Here is a 13,635-nt window from a genome sequence, read left to right as displayed (position 1 = left end):
AATTGTGTGGACAACTGCAAAATTCAACTGAGCTGAAGAGCTGTTCCAAATGAGCAGCTCACTTGTATGAGCTGAACGGCTCTGAGCCGCTCACCATGATGAGCTGATTTGCCCATCTCTACTTCCTACTTCCCGGTTACTCATGCTCATTTGTTCTGATTCACTCAAATATCATGTTTTGCGTACTCACACAACACCACAACTGAAATGACAGACTGCCAAGATTTTTAGTGTCATAGGTGCGCCAGTCACTTATATTCCATTGTGTGAGTTCAAACGAGTTTCCCTCCTCAAAATGAAATTTTGCCTGATATTAAAGGTATACGCAAATTTCAAATTAAATCACTGTAGCTTGAGGACTTCGAAAAAAAATCGAGGGGTTGCATCCGAGACACAACCGCTTGGGACGTATGACTACGCAATCTTTTTTTTTTTTTATTTGTTGGTTTATTATTACGAATATCATTTGTGAATACGTCGAAAGTTCATAAACAACTCTTTAGTGAAACGTTCCGGGGACCCTGAAAAAGTTTAATGGCTTGCTGCGTGGTTTTGTAGAATCATTTCGAGAAGCAACGATTCTTTCTTGCCTTTGCGAGAACAATACACTAATTGGCCATATGTCGCAATTTGTTTCTTTATATCAATGCACGCATTGCATTGAGTATTTAACGAGAGACATCTTCCGTACATCGCCATTCAAAGAGCATCAAACACGCGTCTAACAGATGCACACAGTTGCAGCGATAAACTTCAAATGAAATATTCGCTAGCGTTCACAGCTCGAGGGGAAACATAGAACCAAAGCGAGCAGAAAGATTCTGAGAATTTTTCTCAGAGGAAATGCAATACCTATACGCTAGCGACAGCTTACTTACTTCGCACATATTCTCTTTTCGCTTTCCTCCTTCGTTGTTTCTATTCTTCTTCTTTTCCTTTGTTTACGGAGACTTTAAATCCAACGATTCATTCGTCTCCGACATTGACAGCTCTGTTCGGGAAAGCACACAAATAGACAGAACAAATGTATGGGGAAATGGGAATGCTTCCAATTTTCATCAGTTTAAACCATATACAGACTATGGGATTGTAATGTATAGCATATCAAACAAATCTTAGAAAATTTCCGATTCGATTGGTATGCAAATCGTTAAAATCAGTTCGCAACAAAAATAGTTATTATAATTAACTTTATTTCATAAAAACGTGACCTGTTTTCTGATTTGGCACCCTTAATGTAAGACGTAGTCCTACCTAATCAAAATCTTCAAGAAATTAGCTTACGTTTAACCCTAGTGCTTAACCGTTTGAGTGCGGAGCACATTTTCTTAGCATATGCCAAAAATGCGGATGAATTTGGGTATATTTAAAAAAAAATACTAAAGAGCTTAGATAACTGATTATGTCACAAAGCTTGTATTAATAGGAAAAAAACACATAAGAAGTGAGGTTTATAAACTAACATAAACTCGCTTATCTGTACATCAATTTTTTTTTTAAATAATGAAAAATAATATTTAAACAATTTCATTCAAAGTTATGGTTTATTGCACAAAGCGCGTGAAGTCCTCTTTAAAAAATGTCCCCGAAAGACGAAATCCTACGTTAAGAGGTGCTAAGTCAAAAATAACATAGAACAAGATGAGCACTATCGAGCTCCCCGCACTTTTCGCATACAACACTATCTCGCTCCCCTGTATTCAAAAGGTTAAGTTAGAATACTAGTAGGAAATGACAAAAATATCATTTTGGTTTGAACTGGTATGTTCTGATCCACGAAAAACTGGATTCTGTACATGAAAAAAAATTTTGGAGAACATTGCTCGTAAACGTAAAACAAGGACATATTGCCCGAATAACTCAAATTAATAGTCAATTACTTCTTATTTTTTCTAATTTATTGACATTACTGGAGTTTCTTATCGTAACGTTCGGATAGACTCCTAAATGTTCATGTCTTGAGCTTTATATTTCACTGTCTCTTTTTCCTGTTAACTCCTGAAAAGTGCGTCCTAGAAGTATATTCTCAGTCCAACAGGTTCTCAACAGCACATAAATTAATTTGGTCAGCTTAGCGCAATGTTGAACTGCAAATATATTTGTTTAAATTTGTATTTTATTTTGGTTATGTTACCATCCTTTTTATACTCACGCTTTCGCTTCATTTTACTCACGTTTTTTGGCGTGATAAGTTTCAAAATGTCTATTTTCAAGATCTTGCTCAAATCAAACTCAATTCTAGCTTGTCTTCAAAGAAATATGTAATTGTCGCTTGAATGTTACATGTGACATTGGCATTTTGTTGTGTAGATGCAGAAATGACTCAAAAAAACATAAAATGGGGAAAAACTTAAAACATTTTCACCAAAAGTATGCTGTTTTTAAGAACGCCTTATATATCAAAGAATTTTGAACATACATATACAAACTAGTATTAGTTGAAATTTCCTTTATTCTAAAACACTTGAATTGAAATTTGATTTGATGATACATAACCTCATGGAATGGGTCTATCGCGTGTTCAAGTTGGAGATGGATTCTGATTCGAAGACATCGTTCCGTACTGTGAATAGTTCACGGATTTGATCCCAACGTCATTACTCAAACAGCAAGCCTTGCCAACAATCGGCCAAAAAAAAAACAAATCATTACTAACCTCCACCGTTTTTTTCCAGTCGAATGTTCACCTCGAGCGCCCTGACGAACACAACCGCCACCCCCGAAATCGTGGGCCGCCGGCGCAAGAAGCGCACTTCGATCGAAACCTCCGTCCGGGTGGCCCTCGAGAAGGCCTTCCTCGTGAACAGCAAACCCACCAGCGAGGAGATCACAAACCTCGCCGATAACCTGTGCATGGAGAAGGAGGTGGTGCGGGTATGGTTCTGCAATCGGCGCCAGAAGGAAAAGCGGATAAACCCCCCGAACGGGATGGAAAGCCCCACGCACTCCTCCGGCAGCAGTGAAATGTTCCAGCTACCGAACCTCTCCTCCGGAAGCTTACCCGCCCACTACCAGCAGCAGCACCACTCGCTGTCCGGTGGCATCAAGCAGGAATGACTAGCGTCGAGTGATGGGGCACCCTCGCCAACCTCGAGTCACCATTCCAACCCTCAGCTGCAGCATCAGCAGCAACAGCATCATCCGTTTCTTATATGAAGCGTCCGCCAGTGATTCCCCGTGCTCAGAGGTCACCATCAGTTTCCGTCCCCATCGTCCTCTATCGAACCCCCCGGAACACTCTCCTCTCGAACTCCCAACCCTCACAAACACCTCTGTCCAACACATATCATCCATCCCTGGAGATCCGAAAGCAGTTGAGCTGAACACACACACACACACACAGTCGTACTGACCAACTTCTGAGAAGTTGTCCGTGCCAGGAGAAAGAAAAATCTCCCGGAAATGAATGCAACAAAAAAAAATCGCAACCCACGTGGAGATAATATTATTTATTGAACCGATAACAAACAAAAGGATATTTACATTAATGTGTTCTGTAAAGCAAGCGAGAAGCGATTAACTTTAATTAAATCAATATTAGTGTTGTAAGCGTAAGAAAAATAGAGGGAAAAAACAAACATAAGAAGAAAAAAACCTATAGGAGCTAATCGAGAGACGATATCATTCCAAATGAAGCTTTAAGCACAATTATGATTATTATTATTACTATTATTATCAATTACTGCGCGCGTTGATCAAAGTGACGAATGCTTCTTGGAAAGGTCCCGTGCGCCAGGAAATTTCCAAGAACCATCGGTGTATTTTACGTTCCACTTTGCTCAACGCCTCCAGCGTGTTTCTTTTTGTAAATAGTAACCAAATCCTTCCCTAGATGTGAAACATTCGTTGTAAATCTGTATAATCCGTTTGGCCGTAATAATGTACTTTCTGTATTGCTGTGTGACCTAATGACAAAAATGTGCAATGTGCGTCATACCGGTTCCCTAGTTTATTGCTCTTCTAAGTTACTCTAAGACTAAAAAAAAATCATCACATGCACATTTATCCTCACGGTTTTAGTTTTATTTTTTTTACACCACACATTCCATCTAAAAAAAAACACAACCAATGATTAAAAAATCAATGCTGTATACTAAAATCGAGAAAACTATCGTGTACTACTATTAGGAATTATAATCGAGAAAGAATAAAAAAAAACCCTACACATGTTTAGGCTGTAAAAAGTGTAGTAAAATGTAAAATCTATATTTTTGTTTTGTTTTTTTGACACATACACACACAAACACACTTGTAGCACTCATCACTGTGTAAAATGAAAAAAAAAGATAGTTGGAGACACTAAAGTGTGAACGATATACCCAAAGAAGTATCAACAAACAAACAAACAAACAAAAAAGTACTACTACTTACCTACCTACTTAAGCGAGCGAGCGTATGAGTGATGATTCTTCGGGACACAGAATGTAACTTATTTCCAGTTATCCTCTAGAGGAAAAACAAACATACGCATGCGTATGCACGCACACACACAAACACGTACGAATAACCTAATCAACCCTAGAGGCTTCATTTTCACAAATAGTTCTCCAGATGAAAACAAACAAAAAAAAAAATATCTTTAAATAACAAGAGTGGAGAGCTCCCTTTGTGGAACACTCCCGGTCTTCCAGCCAATGTAATAAATAGTAGCACGAAAAATAGAGAGAACAAGCAAATACACAAGGATAGTTATATTTTTAGTTAACTAATTCAGAACGGATTGATGTTCCTATGATGACGGTGGTGATGATGATGATGATGATGATCGGGTCCTGTTACCCATCCCCTCAAGTGATCGTTCATGATTTGAGGAGGACAAAAATGACACGTTATCCGGTTATTTTCTTGCGTAAGACAAATTGCGATATGAATGCGGGAAAGGGAAAGAGCCGTAACAGCAACAAATCAAAGCTAGAAAAACGTTTGAATAACAACAAAAACACGGATTAAAAACTGTTGTATGTGAGTTAAACCAATTTTTGTCTATATTATTATTATTTTCCCCCCAAATGAGTCGATATTATAAACGAGTTCAATGGTGTACATAAGTGGAGAAAACAAAAAAAATCAGCTATAAACAAAACCCTAGATGAATATGAGTAATAAATATCGATCCACAATTGAAACGAGTCGTGTTGCTGTTATTCAACTATAGAAAAGAAACTGGTCTACAATTTTTTGACTGACGGTCCTTTTTTGCGTTTAGAAACATTTGGTTTTATTGGGTTCCTAGTTCCACCTCGTAGTTATCATAATTGATTAAGGTAAATGATTTTGGTTTGTCCAGTCGAAAATATGATCATGGTTTGTCCACTGTTTTGAATGCTCTAATTCAGCACACCTTTGTCAAATCAGGTATTCGAATGTTTCAAAACATATAAATAAAATAGTTTTTCCATGATTTACAGTATTTTTTTTTCCCAAAATATATTTTTTATTAAGGCACATGTGGCGTTAGCCTGACGGGGCCGGGAGTCCAATATTTTGACAATTTTTGTCTTACAACTATGTTAGTAATATGTAACCGATTACTCGCGGTTGGCTCGAGGTTAGTATTACAAGTGTTCTCATAATTGGTATGTTGCAGTCTTCGATGCTCTATACGTGTGCCCGACACGGGCTACTTCCTATTGGGATGCAGCTGACCATTAATCAGCAACGCCCCCCTAGTCTGTACCCCATATCTAGCGTGGTGCGTCTTTCTCGACTCGAGGAATCCAGGATAGAATGGTCACTAGCCGGCGCAATCATCAGCTCGTGTAGAGTTGTCATGAGCGGTACAACCTTTGGCTCTTGTTGAATGATCAGTGGACTGCACAACCTTTGGCCCGTGCATCTGTAAAGAGTGTGTGTATGTATTGCCGCGACTAAGTAAAAGTTTATCGATCGGATAGGAGGGATATGAAACGGGGACACAACGAAGGAAACATCATTAAACGTTGACATCGGCGTTTCTGAGGAATAGGTATAGATGAAGCAGAAGATCAGGATCACGGCTACCTAAGATATCCCGGACGGGGATATCCGATTGTCTGCCTTTTGCTCTCAGTGCTCTAGAGAGCTGAGAGCGAGCAGCATGGAACCGGATACACGACCAGACAACATGCTCGATGTCGTGGTAGCCATCGCCACAACCACAAAGATTGTTTGCTGCGAGCCCAATGCGATAAAGATGCGCGTTTAGGTTGTAGTGATTGGACATAAGCCGAGATATCACGCGAATGAAATCACGACCTACATTCAATCCCTTGAACCATGCACTCGTCGAGACCTTAGGGATAATCGTGTGTAACCAACGACCGAACTCATCTTCACTCCACATGCGCTGCCAACTAACGAGTGTGTCCTGACGAGGAATGTGAAAAAAATTCATTATAGGCAATTTGCCTTTCAGAAAGTGTGCCTTCTGAAGCGCCCACCTTAGCTAGCAAGTCCGCTTTCTCATTCCCCGGAATCGAGCAATGAGAGTGAACCCATGCTAAGGTAATCTTGAATAATTTTTCGACCAAAACACTCAATAGATGTCTTATTCTTGTTAGGAAATAAGATGAGCGTTTATCAACTTTCATTGAGCGGATTGCCTCTATTGAGCTGAGACTGTCTGAAAAAATAAAATAATGGTCGATGGGCAGTGTTTCAATGATCCCTAGAGCATAGTATATCGCACCCATTTCTGCGACATACACGGAACAAGGATCTTTGAGTTTGAAAGAGGCACTGGAATTTTCATTGAAGATGCCGAAGCCAGTGGACCCGTTTATGTATGAACCGTCAGTAAAGAACATTTTATCAGATCCAACATTCCCATATTTTTCCGAAAATATCGACGGAATAACATTGGAGCGTAGGTGATCTGGTATTCCATGGATTTTTTGTCGCATGGACAGATCAAAAATGACAGAGGAATTGCAGAAGTATGGGAAGCAAACTTGGTTGGAGATGCCTGGTGAAGGGTGCACGTCGTGGGTAAGGTACTCATGGTATAAAGACATAAAACTTGACTGAGGAGTCAGCTGGAGTAGATTTTCGAAGTTATCAATCACCAATGGATTCATGATCTTGCAACGGATGAGAAATCTGTACGATAATTCTGTGAACCGAAGAGTAAGCGGGGGTACTCCTGCCAAAACTTCGAGACTCATCGTATGTGTCGAATGCAAACACCCCATGGCTATACGCAAGCAACGATATTGTATCCTCTCCAGCTTGAGAATATGAATCCTGGCAGCTGATCGGAAGCAAAAACTGCCATATTCTAACACTGACAATATCGTTGTTTTGTACAACTGAATGAGGTCTCCTGGATGGGCACCCCACCATGTTCCGGTTATTGTTTGGAGAAAATTGATTCTTTGCTGGCATTTCTGTTTCAAATACGCAATGTGTCTCCCCCACATTTAGCAAAAGCTGTCCCCTTATTTTAAAGGATTTACAGTAGTTTTATAGTATATTTTTACGGATTCACATCCTTTAAGATGAAGGTGGAAGCTAGCCACAAATGGCTGCCACAATGGCGCTCATTTTTGACGTAGGACTACGTCTAACCGGAAGATATAGGGGGTGAAATGGAAATCTAGGCACTGAAGAAGTAGGAAAAAATGCAAGATTTGGAACGCTTATAACTCGAGCATTTCTCAATAGATCGCAATGGTTTTGGCATCAATTGATAGGAAATATATCTACGCATCTATCATAATGAATAACATTTCATTTTTCTTGAGATAAATAATTGAATAATTGTGAAATATCAACCATTGTCCAAATGCACTATGTGCCCATTTTTGATTGGTCCATTTTGTGCTCCTCAAATCGTATCGACCAAAACGGCCAACCAGAGCAGCAGCGAAATAGAATGAAGCACGATTGGAAAGGAAAAAGAAAAAAATGAACGAAACATTGGTCGCAGTCTCACACATGCGTAGTTCTCGAGCCAGCCAGTCAGCTTAAAAATCCCCGCTCCGCTTAGAGACGAATGAACTCTCAGAGTTTAAAGTCTCTCTAATTCAATACCTTCCTTCCTTCCGCTCCGCTGCCGTAACGATCATTCTCATTCAAACCGTACACCACATCGGTTCGCATCACAACACAACAACAAACCAACCCAAGCAGCCATGTCTGGACATGGCAAAGGAGGAAAAGTGAAGGGAAAGGCAAAATCCCGCTCGAACCGTGTTGATCTGGAGTTCCCCGCAAGGGTAGCTAGGCCGAGCGCGTTAGTACCAGTGCACCAGTCCACCTAGCCGGCGTTATATAGTTTCGGCCGCCGAAGTGATCGAGTTGGCTGGTAAAGCTGCTCGCGACGATAAGAAAACCCGCATTCAGAACAGAACACATTCGGTTCGGTGGACATCAAGACAACAACCGGCAGTTGCAGCGAGTGGCAAACGCAATCGCAAAACGGCAGCTGGTAGCAGAAGAAAAAAGTTTGTTCTTTGGTGGCAAATCCAGAATAAGGCGGCATCGAGGGCGTTCGAAATGGTTTTTTTCTTCAAAACCACGAGTACTAAGTTTTCTAAAATTCCATAAAACACGGTGCTTATCAGGGCCATTAAACCTTTCAAAAAAGAGTTTACGAAATACAGTTCAATGCTTTCTAAAATTATATCCAAATAACAATAAAACACAAATTGATTTTTTCATAATTTGTTTGCCAGTATATGATGAGTATGTGAATTTGGCAGTTGTTCTGAGCTTATTTATGGTTGGGGACTTTCCCGATTATTCAATATTCATTAATTTTTAAATTGCTTCTAGATTGAAAGTGCAGTAATTTACATTTAGCTCGATATTCAGCTAATTGGACGGACCTGTAATGCGACATATTTAGTTGGACATTTATGTAAACATAAAGTTCGAGGTCCAAATTATGACCCCACATCGAAAGTCGACACTGTACCACTGTCATCGCAAATGTTCAATTACAGGTTAAAATCGCCTCCAATGCGACACTGAGTGGTGTTTCGGCACGTCGCATTAAATGTAATTTACTGTACAACATGTCACAAGCTGGATGGGAAGAAATTTTCCAGCTGTGAAAGCTGTGGCGAGTGGCAAACGCAATCGCTAAACAGGAAGGTTTAGCCGAACAAGATGGGGATATCGAGTGATAACAAAACAATAAACTCTTTAGATTAAAGATAATTTTGTGATCCTGAAAAGGACCCTTTTTAGCCTGCATGAATCCAACGAGCGAACAAATCGTAATGAATGTATTTTTTTGCCATCGCTGCCTTTTCTTCTTCTTCTTTTTGGCTTTAAGAGGGTTTAAACTTTTCAGTTCATTCGCCTCTATCGCTGCCTTTTAACGCTCTTTCGTTCGTCTCGTTGGACTCGCCCTTTGGCTTAGTCTGCTGATTTGTCTCTATCCTGTGAGTGTGTACCGCTAGATTACAAAAGGCGCGGATCCGCTGAAAAATATATCATTCTATTTCAAACCGTAAATCAGTGTGGTTGTGTGGCATCGTTTCACATCACATCGCATCAACGGATTGGTGCCGGAGCACCAGTATACCTAATAGCGGTTATAGAATTTCGGCCGCCGGAGTGCTCGAGTTGGCTTGCAAAGCTGCTCACAACAATAAAAAAACCCGCCTGCAGAACAGAGCCCACTTGGTTCGGTGGCATTAACTAGTTTCAGCGAGTGGCAAACGCAATCGCAAAACGGAAGCAGGTAGAAGAAGGAAAAAGTTTGTTTATACAGACTGCTTTGGTGGCAAAACCAGCCACCGTAAAACACGGCGCTTTTCAGGGCCATTAAACCTTTCAAAGAAGAGTTATTGAAAGTTTTTCACAATACCAATGCATTCTAAAGAGACATAATATGACATATAATATAAACTGATTTATTTTGTTTATCTTGTTCTTGAACTTATTGGTGGTTGGAGTCTTTTAAATTGATCATTCCGTTTTCACAAACCCATGCATGGTTTCCGAATTAAAAATGGCTTCAAATTACAACACATTGTATGCAGGATGGCATTAACGAATTTTCTCGGTAGCAAGAACTGCTTTCTTTGGTTGATAACTGATGTTGAAAAATGAATGACGTTACATCTGCATTGTATAGAAAAATAACTAAAGAGCAACATGATGAGCTATGTATTTCCTTATTCTTCTTTCTTTGTTTTTAAGAGGCTTTGAACTTTGCAGTTCATTCGCCTCTATGTATTTCCTGCTGCTCTGTTCTTATTTTAAAGGGCTTTAATCCGAAGGTCATTCGTCCATGTATTTACTGTTGGCTTTTCAGAACGCTTATAGCTCGTTTATTTCTCGACAGATCGTAGAGTTCGTCTCCAAAACCTCAGTTCTTTTTCATTTTTATTTACTTTGTTTGCGGAAACTACAAATCTTACAATTCATTCGTCTCCGAAACACGGAATTAGTTTAAGGTACGGTAATGTGCTCAATAGTGAAATATATGATAGTGAATGAGCTGATGACCACCTATGCATCCCCTATCACAGCCATCATTTTGATTGTACGATATGTGCATACGTCGAATAATGCCCGGCGTTGAACATTTAATAAGTACAAAGCCTTCGGAAAAAAATCAAGAATTAACTATAAGACAGCGAGAAAAAATTGAGAAAGTTTGTAAAAAAAAAACGCAAAAACACAACACCAAAGGTTCTTTTCAGAACCATCAACATATTCATAAAGAATAAACAGTAAACTAATCCATTTTTCAGGTAGATAGGTAGGTATTCACGTAGCAGAAGAAAATAAAACAATATATTTAAAATATACATTTAGCAAAAGCTGTCCCCTTTGTATAGTCCTACGTCACTCCGGTCACATTACCCACCCGTCTTTTTTCAACTCCCTCTTTCACCTTTCACCAGAAAATCTAAAATTTTGCGAAACAGTGTGAAGAGAATGATCGTTTTCGCACACTTCCCATCAAGTAATTTCAACCAAACTCTAATCGATTACTCACAAGATATTAAATTTTCATCTGCTGTCGCACTGTATAGTGAAAAACGTCGGAATACAGGAAGTGGGTTATATCTATTGTATAACCGCAAGGGTGACGTAGGACTATCGTTGATTCAGAGATCATTTGTTTGAAGTAGAATCTAAATCCATTCTGAATGAATGAATAAATGAATATTTGTGGGACTTCGAAAACGAGAGCGTTGGAGACACAAAGTTTTATGCATCCAATATAGGATACGAAAAACCTTGTTCTGAAGAATAATCTTCAGAAGCTAAACTGCTAACTGTACTTGATTGACAAATCACAAACCCAAATGTATTATATGGATATTTTATGGATAGAAAACATTAAAATAAACTCTTTCACTTGAATATAATTTTCAATTCCAAGGGGAACTGGCAGATTATTTTCCAGCAACGATTAGATATTTCCACATTTTCCTCGATACTGGAAGCCCACCAGTGGTTAATACTAACTCGATAACCACCTGTTAATAGTACTTGATTGAAAAATATTTGGTCACAGTGTTACATGGATAGAAATAATTCAAATAAACTCTTTCACATGAATGTATTTTTAAATTCCCAGAGGAACTGGCAGATTATTTTCCAGCAATGATTAGATCTTTCCGGAACATTCTCGATGCTGAATGGCATCCAAACGGAAAGAATTCTGCGCGTGTATGTGTCGATCCTTCGCCGTCCACCTCCTCCAGCACGTTAGGCAACGATGTTGTCTTGTCGATGTCCTCACGAAAAATGAATGTGTCTCACCACCAGAATATCACTTAAGTATGCTTTTTGTGTGTGATTGAATCGAGAGAAGGTGTGGTTTACGATGGCAATTTGGAAGGCAAACTAGAGGGGAATGAACTCTCTGAGCTCGAAACTTTCGGCGACTGAGCAATAATCGATTGCGGGCGCATACAATATTGGATACGGAAATATCCTACTGATGGGGAAGAATAATCTTCAGAAGCTATCCTGTTAATTGCGATTGATTGAAAAATCACAAAACCAAATGTATTTGGTCACAGTGTTACATGGATAGAAAACATTAAAATAAACTCTTTCACATGAATGTATTTTTAAATTCCCAGAGGAACTGGCAGATTATTTTCAGTAACGATTAGATATTTCCACATTTTCCTCGATACTGGAAGCCCACCAGTGGTTAATGCTAACTCGATAACCATCTGTTAATAGCACTTGATTGAAACATATTTGGTCACAGTGTTACATGGATAGAAAACATTCAAATAAACTCTTTCACATGAATGTATTTTTGAATTCCCAGAGGAACTGGCAGATTATTTTCCAGCAATGATTAGATCTTTCCGGAACTTTCACAATGCTGAATGGCATCCAAACGGAAAGAATTCCGCGCGTGTATGTGTGTGTAGCGATGTCTTCCCGGGGAACCGTTTGTGGCATCACTCTCCTCCTGATGGATTCCCTTCTGGCCTAGGGTGCACAAACAGGCTCTTGGTGACACCGTTCATCCGCGCTTTCATGATAAATAAAGAGCTTCACCGCAACAGCGACAACATGCTCCAATCGCTGTTCAATTAGAACTGAGTGGATTTCCCAGCGGCGCTCGCTTATATACCGATTGGTGATTTCAATAGCCCGTTTTGAAAGCAATTTTAAGACTATTGAAACAAGTTTTTGGATCAAAAAGTAACAAGTATAGAACGCGTAGACATTTTATCTTTCGAATGAAGTTTTTTTTCATACCATTTCGTTCAGTTGTTTAGGAGCTATTAACGCTCAAAATCTCGTTCTCCGGCGTAACGCTTTCGTTTTCGAAACTTTGATTTTACACCCCAGTATAGAAATGAAAGACGTAGTCCTACGTCAAAACTCGAGATAGTGCTCTGAAAGTTAAATTTTCATTTTTCAATCTTCGGCAATGGTTTTGTTTTGTATTGGTGAAAACATCGTTATTTTTTCGACACTGATGCCAGACAACATCATCGAAACAGCTATAAAATCCACTCAATAAAATGTTATTCCTGAGTCATAGCGTTTTATGTCATGAAAATCAATGGAATAAATTGGTGTTGATATGAATACAATTATTTTAACGCTTAATGGGTCTACAATGTAAGTTTTAGTAACTTTAACATTGGGTAAGAAAATTGTATTGCAGAGCTCGGAACACTGCCACGGCTGCCTATGCTTTCAAAAACAGTAAACGGAAAAGTATTACATTTAATCAAAATGCCTCGGCCAACGAAGCGAAGGGTTAAGGCTCTCCAACGTGAAAATGTGAAAACAATACAATCAACGAAGAAAAATATTAAGGTGTTATCAACATCGAGTTAGTATGCGGAAGAACTTGTTAATACCAAAAGAGCCCCAATTCTCATGTGTTATAAATTTGCTCGCGTATAATCAGAATTTTATTTCATATGCAAATGCACCTTCTATATATACATATATTAGCAATTATTCATCGAAACATATCGTTCATACATTTTACTTTAGTATTAAATAGTTTTTGACGTAGGACTACGTCTTTCATTTCTATACCGGGGTGTAAAATCAAAGTTTCGAAAACGAAAGCGTTACGCCGGAGACCGAGAATTTGAGTGTTAATAGCTCCTAAACAACTGAACGAAATGGTATGATACTTCACTTCATTCGAAAGATAAAATGTCTACGCGTTCTATACTTCTTACTTTCTGCTCCAAAAAC

At 39.1% G+C, this 13,635-nt stretch overlaps 1 protein-coding gene across 5 annotated transcripts in view; it reads left to right on the top strand.

The window, feature by feature from the left end:
- The window catches only part of LOC129775895 (lateral signaling target protein 2 homolog), a 389,728-nt gene extending 384,602 nt beyond the window's left edge, over positions 1-5,126 (top strand). For all 5 annotated transcript variants that reach the window (XM_055781116.1, XM_055781115.1, XM_055781117.1 and 2 more), the window contains one exon: positions 2,676-5,126. In XM_055781116.1, coding sequence (XP_055637091.1) covers positions 2,676-3,057 — 382 coding nt within the window. In that variant the 3' untranslated portion in view covers positions 3,058-5,126. The remainder of the gene's footprint in view (positions 1-2,675) is intronic.
- Positions 5,127-13,635: the final 8,509 nt, after the last annotated feature.

The sequence above is a fragment of the Toxorhynchites rutilus genome, chromosome 3 (assembly GCF_029784135.1).
Source record: "Toxorhynchites rutilus septentrionalis strain SRP chromosome 3, ASM2978413v1, whole genome shotgun sequence".
Classification (NCBI taxonomy): domain Eukaryota; kingdom Metazoa; phylum Arthropoda; class Insecta; order Diptera; family Culicidae; genus Toxorhynchites; species Toxorhynchites rutilus.
This window is presented reverse-complemented; position numbering and strand designations above follow the sequence as displayed.